Here is a 12,615-nt window from a genome sequence, read left to right as displayed (position 1 = left end):
TGAAAGAAAGAAGGGTGGAATCCGATGCACAGAGCAGGATCAATGAACATCTCCCTTCCTTAAGAGAGAGTGATAAGTACCTCCCCTTGATGTGTGCAAAGGAATTCAGCAAGCAATTATTCATGGCTGTGTGTCAATTTGAGTCTAATAGCAATTAAAAGCTTTGTGTTCGCTTCAGTGAAATGTATCCTTCAGAAATTATGTAGATTAATTGGCTTCTTGAAAGGAAGCATATGCTGGAGTCTCGCTCACCCTCCTGGATCTGTGACAGGCAGACAAGGTTTATAGGGCAGAGGGGGAAGTAGTTTGCATTAAACTTCATGCTGGTTTCTAGTGTTGCATCCCTAATGTGAAGCCACCCTACCCCATTTTTCCTCTTCTCCTCACAGAGCTACAAGTCCCAGAGTGGTTTAACAATAAATCCTTCTTCCTAGGGAAGTCGGGGAATTGTAGCTCTGTTGAGTGAATAGGGATCTCCCAACGACTCTCAGCACCCTTAACAAATGATAGTTCCCAAGATTCAGAGAATCATAGAATACTAGCATTGCAAGGGGCATGTAAGGCCATCGAGTTCAACCCCCTGCTCAAGGCAGGAATCCAAGTTAAAGCATCTCCGACAGGTGGATGCCCAGCTGCCTTTTGAAGGCTTTCAGTGTTAGATTCTTTGGGGGAAGTCATGAATGTAGGGGTGGGCGAGAAGTTCACATTTCAAGTTGAATCTATCAAATTCGCACTTTCTGAAACAATAATATATAAATAAATATAAATAAATAAATAAATAAAATATGAGAACCGAAACAGAGCTACCCTTTGAAATTTGCACTTGTTTGAATTTTGCGGTGCAGTTAAGCGACCAAAGTTTACAAAAAAAGTATGTGTTAGGGGAAAGTGCATAAAAATGAATATATGACTAGAAATAGCAATCAAAAATGCATTATAGAATGAAAAATAATTGCAGCAATGTGTACATTAGTCAAAACTGCTTACAAAAATGTGTTTATTAGAAGAAATCTGCACTAAAATGCTGGAAAATTTTCATGAGGATTTTTTTAAAAAAAAATGCTGCAGAAATGTGCAGAACTGAATTTAATATTGGAAAAATGAGAATCAGAGGGAGCCGAAATTAATAGAACTTTCCCTCCCTATTTACTGCTTAAAGTGGTATGACACTGCTTTAACTGTAAATTGCAGATTGTCCTGCTCTGCAATAGGACAAGGCTCAACCAGGGTACAGAATGGTGAAGTTCAGGCAGTACACAAGGCAAGATGCAACAAGGTTTGGGGGAGGATGCAGGGTTAGGCACTGGGAAACACATACAATGCATTTTGTATTTCTTCTAATACAATGCATTTTGTATGTATATGCATACATTTTTATGCAAACTTCTCCCTAATATATGCATTTTTGTAAATATTGTTTGGTTGGAGAACTGCATTGCAAAGTTCAGATAAGCGCAAATTTCAAAGGATGGCTGTGTTTCAGTTCTCATTGTTTTGAAAAGTGCAGATTTGATAGATGTGGCTTTAAATGAGAATTGAATTGAACCTCATCCCTACTTGTCCGTTTCACAGCCCTCTCTAACCCTTTGACCTTTGTACAGAGCATTCCATGAATCCAGCCATTTGCAACACAGTGCCTCCCCTCTGAAACGTATGTGAGAAACGAAGACGGAAATGAGAAATCTAAAATAGGAGTGCCTGAATTAGTTTGTCACTTCTGTTTCAGTTGTCACATTGGTTCGACACTGAATCTGTTTAGTTTCACATTAGTTTCTGCAACTAATGAACACGCCTGCTAGGAGGGAAAGCCAGCAGTGGAGGCAGAAATAAGGACACCATTGCTGAACAGAAAGGGAGTTGTCCACAAGGTAGCTAGGACAAGGAGCTGGATGGGAGAGGCATTTCGCTGGGACAACTGAGGGAGCAGAATTCAATGCTGGTCATACATTTGTGTCAGGGGCCAGGACTCAGATTCCTCTTCATCAAGTGGTGGAGGCAAGGTCTCTGAACCTCAAAGGGGAGGGTGCACAGGGACAGCTTCAGAGGGCTGGCACCAGATGAAACTGCAGGCCCGTAGATGTCCCACAAATGGCCATCTTCTGACTCTGAGGGCTCAGCTGTAGAAGACGTACAAATGCATTGTATTAGAAGAAATTGCTTGCAAAAATGTGTCCATTAGTCAAAACTACACTCAGAGTGTGTTTATTAGGAGAAATTTGCACTAAAACAGAAAAAGAATTTTCATGAGGATTTTCAAAATAATAATAATTGCAAATTGCTGCAGAAATACGGAGAACTAAATTTAAGATTGGGAAAATGAGAAACAGAGAGGGCTGAAACTGACAGATCCTTCCATCCCTACTGACAAGACATGCCAGCTTTCCAATCTGCATCAAAGAAAGGTCGCTTCAGCATCTGCAAGATGTGTCCAACAGTCCAACAGGGTCTCAGTCTACTTCTCTCCATAGTCATCCTGAACTGTCCATTTACTGTGGTCAAGGGGAGTGTTTCTTTCTGGAGTTGCCTGGTCAGTTGGTCTTTCCTTTGCTGTGCTATATTTTATATTTCTATTGTGCTGGGGTACCTAATGTGGCCGAAGATCCTCCGTTGCGCAGAGTGGTAAGCGGTGGTAACGCAGCCGAAGCTCTGCTCATGGCCGGAGTTTGATTCCAACGGAAGGAGGAAGTCGAATCTCCGGTAAAAGGGGTCGAGGTCCACTCAGCCTTCCATCCATCCATGGTCGGTAAAATGAGTACCCGGCACACGCTGAGGGGTAAAGAAAGGCCGGGGAAGGAACTGGCAATCCCACCCCATATATACGGTCTGCCTTGTAAATGTCACAAGACGTCACCCTATGAGTCGGAAACGATTCGCACTATAAGTGCGGGGACACCTTTACTTTTACCTAATGTGGCACCCTCCAGAGGTTCTGGACTATAACTCCCATAATCATTGATCATTTGACTGGGACGTACAAACATAGGAAACTGCCTTATACTGAGTCAGGCCATTGGCCTATCTAGCTCATTATTGTCTGTACTGACTGGCAGTGACTCTCCAGGATATCAGACAGGCTTCTCTCCTAGTCCTACCTGGAGATGCTGGGGATCGCACCTGGGACCTTCTGCGTACAAGGTAGATACTCTATCCCTGAGCTACGGCCCTTCCCCAAATGGGAATTGTAGCCCACAGTACCATGGTGGCTGCCCATTGCGACAACACAAGCAATTATGCTGCTCTGTCTACCCACACTTTCTTGATGGCAATAAAATGCAGAACATCTTTTATTTGAAACATTTATATGCCACTGTATCATGCGCATGTCTGAGCATGTTTATGGTATTACAGTTTGGATTCTGTGGAATGCAAACGGTAATACAATGAAATACAAAGTAAGAGATAAAAGAAGCAGTATCAATGCAGTTAAAAATCATATCGCATCTGGCACAATGCCTTACAATTACTACAGCAGGCAGAAAAATCATGCAGTTGTCCTCCAAGACCATCAGCAATTTTCAAGTGGTCCGTGGGAAAAAAAGTTTGGGAATCGCTGTCTTTGGTACATCGTCATATGAGCAGCAAATACAGCATTGCTGGCTACAGGTTTTCAGGACCCTTAGTCAAGAAGCACTCCTGTTCCCCGGGGGGGGGCATAATTCAATGGCAGAGCGCATGCCTTGTCTACAGAAGATTCCTTGTCGGGGTGCAGTTGTGCATGTTCTTGGGGGCTCTTAGACCCTTTACTTTTTGGGGAGCAGGATCCCTATGTCTCCAGCATCCTGCAAGCCAAACGGCATGAAAGGGGAGTGTGTTAGCCACTAAGAAGAGTCTTCTAACATGCCTCCTTGTCATTTCCTGTGGATTGGAGCCAATCGGAGTGAAAGGAGGTGAGTCAAACACACAAAAGACTCTTCTCAGTAGCTAACACTCTCCTATTTCATGCCTGGCAACCAAGAGGTCTTCTGTATCTTCAAAAGTTGTGCAGGGGGAAGGGAGAATTCCACCTTGTTTTTCTCATTTCATTGTTGCAAGAACACCTGCACTTGGCTGACTTTCTCTTCTCCTAAAGATACAGGATCAGTCTCAGGCCAGGAACCTGGCAACCCTAGTCTGAAGCCTTGAAGAGCTGCTGCCAGGCAGTGTAGATAATACTGAGCTGGATAGACCAAAGTTCTGACTCATTATAAGGCCAGCTTGGAAGGCCCTCACTCCCCCTGCTCTGTGCTTGCCTCTAGTGCTTTTTACTTTGCTGGAATGTGTTCTAGAACTGTGATACTATCTCTTGTTTGTCTGGATGGTGGCTGGAGAGTGGTGTGTGTCTGGCCACATCCACCACTGGTATGTCTCCCTTTCAAGGGCTGCAGTTCAGTGGTAGAGCACCTGCTTTGCATGCCAAAGGCTTCAGGTTCAGCTTCCGGCATCTCCAGGTAAGGCTCGGAGAGACCCCCTGTCTGAAATCCTGAAGAGCTGCTGCCTGTCAGTGTAGACAACACTGAGCTACATGGACCAATGGTGTGACTCAATATATTCCTGTGAAGCGTGTCCAAGAGGGGATGTGACCCTAGGGCTGAAAAAAGATTCCCCACCCCTTTCTTAAACACCAAGCTGGGGAGAAGCCTGTTCTTCCTGTTCGCTGCCCTAAGGGACTATGCATGGCGCTGAATGGCTGGCCCTTCTGACAATCACAGCTCCACTTCCTGATCCCTGATTACTGATTGGATTACTGCAATGCGCTCTATGTGGGGCTGCCTTTGAAGACGGTTCGGAAACTGCAGCTCGTGCAAAATGCAGCGGCCAGACTGATAACGGGGACCAGGCGATCTGAACATATAACACCGATTCTGGCCCGCTTGCATTGGCTGCCTATATGTTTCCAGGCCCGGTTCAAGGTGCTGGTTTTAACCTATAAAGCCTTACACGGCGTGGGACCACAATATCTGGTGGAATGCATCTCCCGATATGAACCTACCCATACACTACGCTCAACATCGAAGACCCTCCTCCAGGTGCCTACTCAAAGGGAAGCTCGGAGGGTGGCAACAAGAAAAAGGGCCTTCTCGGTGGTGGCCCCCGAATTATGGAATAGCCTTCCTGATGAGGTACGCCTGGCACCAACATTACTATCTTTTCGGCGCCAGGTTAAAACCTTCCTCTTCTCCCAGGCATTTTAATATGTGTTTTAATATGTGTTATAAACGTTTTAAATTTAAAAATTTTTAAGGAAGCCCATTTTTAATGTTGTTTGAATTGTTTAAATATGTGTTTTGTTGTATTTTGATATTGACTGTTGTGAACCGCCCAGGGAGCTTCGGCTATGGGGCGGTATATAAATTTAATAAATAAATAAATAAATAAATAAATAGATCTGTGGGTTGTTTTTTTTTAAAAAAATCTCTAGCTACGTATTGCCCTTTGCCTGTGGAACCCCCACATTCTAAGGGCAGAGGAAACTCTGCACAGGGCAGTTTGACCCCAATGGAATTACCGGGGAAATTCATGCTATTTGTTCCAGCAAAACAAATAGGCAGAATAAACAAGAGTTATGTACTCTTCTTGTAATGAGTTACCAACTACAGTAGAATTGTGGCCTGCATGCCTGATTAATGCCAGTAAATTACAAAAACCCTCTCACTGCCACCATGGGAGTTATAGCCTTCCTATAAGAATCAGAGAGGAGGCAACTACCCAGCTGGGGTGGGGGAGGTTAAAATTGCGAACCCTCCCTTTGCTCAAAAAACTGAAGCCCGTTTTGAGTCCATTGAGACCCATGTGAGTCTGGATAAATCTTTGAAATTGGTAACTTAGATCATTCCCCTTCCTTTCATAATTTTTCTCTAAAACAACAAAACAACACACCTTGCCATTGTGAAGGGGAGTAATGAGCAGCAGGAGGTAGCCCAGGCACTCAAGTAGGCTAGTCCAACCTGGGCCAACCTAGCCAGCTGGGCCCAGAAGTTGAACTGATGTTACAGATGGGTGAGCTCACCCAAGCTCGTCTTGGATTAACTCAGGAGTTACCTGCCTCTCCAAATTGGAAGATCTTGGTAACAGCATGTCATGGCAGAAAGCCTGGTGGTCCATGAGAGATGTAGTTCTTGAAAGTCCACAGCAGCCCATGGGGGACTACAACTTCCATGGTTCTCTTGTCTTTCTGCCGTGACATGCTGTTACCCAGCCCATCAGGGTGAAAGAAGGGAGGGGAGAGAGCGCTCTCTCCTCTTCCAACACATATCCACCAGTGCTTCCTTCACCACTTGAAGGTATTAAGGGAAAGTTTTGGTGGTGAAGGAGAAGGCTTTGGGGATGGGGGGAGCTGAAGGAGACAGACTGAGGAATCTGGGAATTCCTCTGTGGTTCAGGTTTTGATCTGAACTGAAGAAGAATTCAGGCACTTAGGAGCACAGGAATCAGATCATTGGGTCCATCTGGCTCAGTATTGTCTACATTGACTGGCAGTAGCTCTCTGGGGTTTCAGGCAGAGATATTTTCCTAGCCCCATCTGGAGAGGGTGGGGATTGAGCCAGGGACCTTTTCCCATGCAAAGTAGATGCTGTACCACTGAGCTATGGTCTCGAGCTAACCTCTCATTTGAGGCGGGCTTTTACACGTCCCTGAAGTTAGTTTGCCTGCATCTCTAATTAAAGTGTCTGACTACATTGAAACATTGGAATGTGGGTATGTGGTGACACCTGCTTCATTTTGTTCCCAAGCTTTATTCTCATCAGAGGCCAGGTATGGATGACCTGGGAGACAAAAAGGCCACTCCCCACAGTTTTCAAATATCCCAAAGGCATTTCACACCAGCAAAGACTTGGACTCCTTTATGTTTGTTTGTTTGTTTGTTTCATAGGACCATGATGACTTGAGGAACCACTTGTTCACAGTGGGCATGAAGTTGGAGGCAGTGGATGTAAGAGAACCATGCAACATTTGTCCTGCCACAGTGTCTAAGGTGAGAAATTTTAAATGGGGAAGACAGACGCGGCTGGAATTATAATTATTATGTAGATTTCTTATCTGCCCTTCACCATGAGATCCCAGGGTGCCTTATTCGTGGTGAGGACAAAGGTGGGGGCGCTCTTGACAAAAGTTCATTTATCCAAAAAGCACTCTCGGGTGAAGAATGCACGTGTAAAATGAGAGCAGGAAATATTTCCTCCAGAGCTTCTGTACCTTGCACAGTGCAAAAGGAAACAGGACATGCAAACGGACCTCAGGTTCCCTGTGTGCATATACATTGGAGGTGGAAGAGATGGGAAGAAATGGGGCTCGTTTGAATCCAGTGAGATTGCCTCTGTGTGTGGGTGCTGTTCCTCTGCTCATCTGGATCAAGCCTAATCTGCATCTAAGAACAGAAAAGAATATGGTAGGATGTAATAAAGGGGCCCAGGAAACAAGGTGGGCTGTCTGGGTTTTTCACATATAATTCAGCAGCAACCCAAACTCACCCCTTGCAGTTCAGCCAATCCCACTCACTAGGATTATTAGGTCTACGCTAACAGATGTTTCATGGAGGATAAGGCTATCAGTGGCTACTAGCCATGATGGCTATGCTCTGCCTCCATAGGAAGAGGCAGCATGCTTCTGAATGCCAGTTGCTGGAAACTGCAGGGGGGGAGAGTGCTGTGTGCTCAAGTCTTGCTTACCGGCTTCCCATCGGCAACTGGTTGGCCATGATGGCAACAGGATGCTGGACTAGATGGGCCATTGGCTTGATCCAGCAGCCGGGTTCTTATCTTCTTATGATGTTTGCAAATACTGCCCACTTCTTTTTCACACTTGCATTTTCAAGTGCACACTGACATTTTATGCACACTCCTAAAAGAGAGTGAGAAGTAATATTTATTTCTTTATTTAAAATATTTCTATCCCTCCCTTCTACCCTAAAATAGGGTATATATATATATATGTGCACATTGGCCAAGGTCACTGTTCATAGCCTATTTTACTATTATTGATAACATATATTTGTGAATGGCTTAGTTATTTTTTATATGAAGCACGGTGGCTGGTGTTGTTGCTCTGTATATTCTATTTTGTACACCGCCCAGAGAGCTATTCGCTATGGGCGGTCTATAAATGAAACAAATAATAAATAAATAAATACATTATTTATGTTTCAGCGTATGTACAAAAACCCACATGTTCATCAAGTAATATTGATAGTCACCTAAGCTGACTATTAGCATTCACTCATGTACGTCTGCAAAATGGAGAACCGATGTCTATTTCCACATGGGGTTGCCCGTGTTCTGACAGTCACCGCCAGTGGTGGCTCCATGTCATTGGGCAGTGGAATCCAATCTGCATTTTAGTCTGAACTTTCAAGGAGTTGTCCAAGGTGCTTCAGCACCTAGAGCAGATTCCACTGCCCCACTGACATAGAGTCACCAGCCACTACTGGTCACCGCATTTCAAACATTCCCAGTAAAATCTGTATATTTGTAAATTTGTAAATTTGTCGTGCCATCAACAAAGAGGATTCTTTGTAGAGTTTCTATCAATATCCACTATTTTCCATGCCCCATACAAGAAATGGACATTGATGTAGCATGTAAGTGTTCTATGCAGGCTGCAGAAGAGAGAAAAAACACTGATGGATCTGGAAGGGGGAAAAGATGTGACTAAGGCCGCTTCAAGACTGTCACTATTTTGCAGATGTGATTGAATCGCACATTGGCCAATTCATGTTGCACAATTGATTGATTGATTTTTATTTATTTATTTATTTATTACTTTTATATACCGTCCCATAGCCGAAGCTCTCTGGGCGGTTTACGGCAATTAAAAACAATAAAAACAAATATAGAAATTTTAAAACACAAAAAACAATTTAAAAACACAATTTAAAAAAAAAATTAAAAACAATTTAAAACACATGCTAAAATGCCTGGGAGAAGAGGAAAGTCTTGGCCTGGCGCTGAAAAGATAACAGTGTTGGCGCCAGGTGTACCTCGTCGGAAACATCATTCCATACTTTGGGACTATTGTATAACAAACCCGCTTCCCAAAAGAAGTTGGACTTTCTGCAATAAGGAAAATGATGGGGAAATGCCCTGGAAAGCACAAGATTACAATTGCTTGATCCAATATCACAGCCTCCCTCCCCACAAACAAATCAGAATGAATGCTCACTAAGCAGTGGATGTCATCTAACCTCCCCACAAACTGTGCAAAGAAATCAGGACGCTTGCTCAATAAAGAGGTCATCCAGAGACTGGGAAGGACCTACATGTGCAAGATGTTGCACAATTAAGCCAATGGTGATAAGGATGGAACACGCACCAACTCTTGGTGTCTGCTGTTTGAAAACTGCAGATCCACTTTTGCTGCTGAATATCCTGAACTTGTGACACGCTAGTCTTATATCCCTAGTATTTTCAGTGCAAAATGAAAGGGAACGAGGACAAGTCCCTGAGAAGAGTTTACAATCATTTTGTATGTCGATTGCAGCAGTTCCCTCAAACCACTAATATTGAGTTGTTTGGTTCCCTTCAGGTTTTTAACAACCATTTTGTTCAAGTAACCATTGATGACCTCCGTCCTGAAATGAGCACAACCTCAGAGCTTTGCCATGCCGATTCCTTAGGGATCATGCCAGTACAGTGGTGCCTTAAAAATGGAGTCCATCTTACACCTCCCAAAGGTCTGTATATTTCTGAGTCTTGGGTTTTCAAAGTGCTACAGTTCTTTGACTGCAATGTGTTTTGATGGTAGGATTCAGAGGTATGCAACCCAGCACTTGAGCCATGGAAGCAGTGGCAGCTGGTGGCTGCATGTCAGTGGGGCATTGGAATCCACTCCTGGTTTTAGTCCAAACTCTCAAGGAGCTGTCCAAGCCGCTGAAGTAGGGGTTGCCAACCTTTTTAAGCCCATGGGCACATTTGCAAATTGGAGAAACTGTTGGGGGCATCACATCACCTGTGCAACTAAGCACATGCCACAGTGTTTTCTAATAGCAGCAATAGAATGCCTCATTCTAACCTAATGTTTGCAAAGGGGGAGGGACCCTGCGGCACCAGAGGAGACCTTTGTAGGCACATATGTGCCCACAGACACCACACTGATGAATCTAGGCATAGTGGTTTTGAGGTTTGGATTGATACTGGAGAAACCTGATGCCATGAAACAAAATTGGAGAACTTGGGCCAGCCACTATCTCTAAGTGTGGCCTACCCTACTTCAGAGGGTTGTTGAGAGGATCAAAGGGGGTGAAGAAGCGTTTATGCCTCCTTGACCTTCTTGAGGAAAAGTGACATCTAAATGCTACTGTTGGAAATGTGGGATGCAACTTGAACTGGTGTGTTGGGTTTGCAAGGCGATAGAAACATGGAGAGGAGACCTTCTGATTCCTAGACTGTACTTCTCCTTTGATCTTCTTCTAACCCTTCCTTCCTGCATAAAGTCCTGCCGCCCTGGGCTCCTACTGAAAGGAAGGGTGGGACGAGATATAAATAAAATCAAATAAATAAATAAATAAACTGATACTCTAGGATGCTGACCACATCTTCCAGCTTCTCTCCTCTTATTCTTCATTTTCTTAAGAGACAGAAGACATCTTGCCTTTGTCTCCCTCCTCACAGCATGAGGGCAAACACTGGGCTCAGTGTTTGCATCTCCAACTTAGCTAGATAGTGAGAGGTAGAACTCTTTCCTGTCAAAGAATGCATTTCATGAATAAAGGAGTTTTCTTATTTTGAAGCCTAAAGTCTCAGACTAATTCCAGGGAAAGTGTGCTACTTAGCAAGGATTCAGACACACACAAAGCTTGCTTAGGTTCTTCTTTGCCACTGTGCAACAGCTCTGTTATACCAGAACACTGATTTCAAGGTGTTGGGGGGGTTGTTTGTCTGAGGAGTGGAGATTAGACTGCATGTTTTTCTGCTGAATTTCTCCCTTTCACCTCAAGGCATTTCTAAGGCAGAGTAGCGTATGCTTCTTCCTTTTTATTAAACAGCCAGAAGAACAGTTGTGGAGGTTCCCTGGGGCCAGAAATAGACCTGTGTGCTTTCTGTTTGGTGCCAGCCAACGAATGAATCTCCATTAGCTGCCACCAAAAGTAAGCACTGAGCTGGCACTGTTTATATTTACTAAGCTGGATTTATAGACCTCTTTTTTTCTTAAGTGTTAACAGCAGTTCTGCCATTTTACGAGCTATTTAGGGGAGAGAACGTTTGCTCAAGGGTTACTGCACTTTGCAGAATGTTCAGCTGTGTTCTCCATCGCAGCTATTTGCTTCTTGGCTATATCCTATTGCCAGCATCTTGTGCATGATTTGGGCTGCTGTAATTAATAAAGTGCTTCATTTTTTAAAAGGATAGCTAGTTGGCAGCATTTAGGGCCTGCTGGCTGGGGCTTCTGGGAGCTGTAGTCCAAAGCATCTTGGAGAGCACCAGGCTGGAGAAGGCTCATTTAAGACATGGCCACCATCCAAAGCTACAGCATGTGCATGGATGGAAGGACGGATCAATGAATGCAACTGGAGGTTTGATGTCGATGCTATGGTAGCTCCCATTACCAAGGAGGCAAACCACTGTTTTGTTTAAAAGGGATCTTGGCAATGGAAACATTTTGGCATCTGTGTCAAATAAAAGCACAGCCAGCAAGAACAATGATCAGAGGAGGACAGATGATGCTGTTAAAGCTCAGCAGGTCTCTGGATGGGAGACGGCCATGCAAGGGGATGCTCTTGGACCCATCCTTAGACCTAGATCTTCAGATTTCGTCTGTGGGTGGGCAGGAGTGCTTTGGCACAATTGAAGAACATAAGAAGAGCCCTGTTGGATCAGGCCAAAAGCCCATCTAGTCCAGCGGACTGTTCTCACATTGGGCCGCCAGTTGCCCATGGGAATTCAACAGGCAAGACCAGAGTGCAACACCACTCTCCCTCCTTGTGATCACAGTGACTGGTATTTAGAGGCATGCTACCTTTGACGCTGTAGGTAGTATGCGATCAGCGGAAATCTATGACGGGAATGTGTTCATTTGTGCCTGAAACACTGTTCATGCAATCTAGGTGTGCATAGTCCATGTAGAAGCTTTTTCCATGCAGAATGTTGGAACTGTTGGAATATGTGGTTCAACTCCAACTTGTGGGTTGAGGCTGCATGGGGTTAAAAAGGGTAGCTAGAGAGGAGACCTCCTGATTGCTAGGCTAATGCCTATCCTTTGATCTCCTGCTGTCTCTCCCTTTCTGCTAGACTGATATGCATAGGATGTTGACCACATCTCCTTCCTCCTTGCTTCTTCTTTCTCTTGAGAGGGACAGCAGACATCTTCTCTTTGTCTCTCCTCTCCTCCAAGCATGAGGGCAAACACTAGGCTTAGTGTTTGCATCTCCAACTTAGCTAGCTAGCTAGATGTAGAACTCTTTCCTATCAAGTATGTACTTCCAGAATAAAGTAGTGATTTCTTATTTTAAAGCTTAAAGTCTCTGTCTGACTAATTTGCAGGGAAGGTGTAATCTTTAGCAAAGATTCAAACACACGTAAGGGCTCTCTCAGTTTCTCCATTCCCAATTTCGCCACTCTGAAACAGGAACTAGGATGCCAGCTGGAAGACTTTATTATGCACATGTAACATCTTTCTTAAAAGGGCTGTGCTGGCTGCCAGTAT

The 12,615-nt window shown here is 44.2% G+C and overlaps 1 protein-coding gene across 5 annotated transcripts in view; it reads left to right on the top strand.

Moving 5' to 3' along the window:
• The window catches only part of SFMBT2 (Scm like with four mbt domains 2), a 127,408-nt gene that overhangs the window by 65,707 nt on the left and 49,086 nt on the right, over window positions 1–12,615 (top strand). For all 5 annotated transcript variants that reach the window (XM_061638291.1, XM_061638292.1, XM_061638293.1 and 2 more), the window contains exons 8-9: window positions 6,851–6,952; window positions 9,499–9,646. In XM_061638291.1, the coding sequence (XP_061494275.1) occupies window positions 6,851–6,952; window positions 9,499–9,646 (250 nt within the window). The remainder of the gene's footprint in view (window positions 1–6,850; window positions 6,953–9,498; window positions 9,647–12,615) is intronic.

The sequence above is a fragment of the Rhineura floridana genome, chromosome 8 (genome assembly GCF_030035675.1).
Source record: "Rhineura floridana isolate rRhiFlo1 chromosome 8, rRhiFlo1.hap2, whole genome shotgun sequence".
Taxonomy (NCBI): domain Eukaryota; kingdom Metazoa; phylum Chordata; class Lepidosauria; order Squamata; family Rhineuridae; genus Rhineura; species Rhineura floridana.
This window is presented reverse-complemented; position numbering and strand designations above follow the sequence as displayed.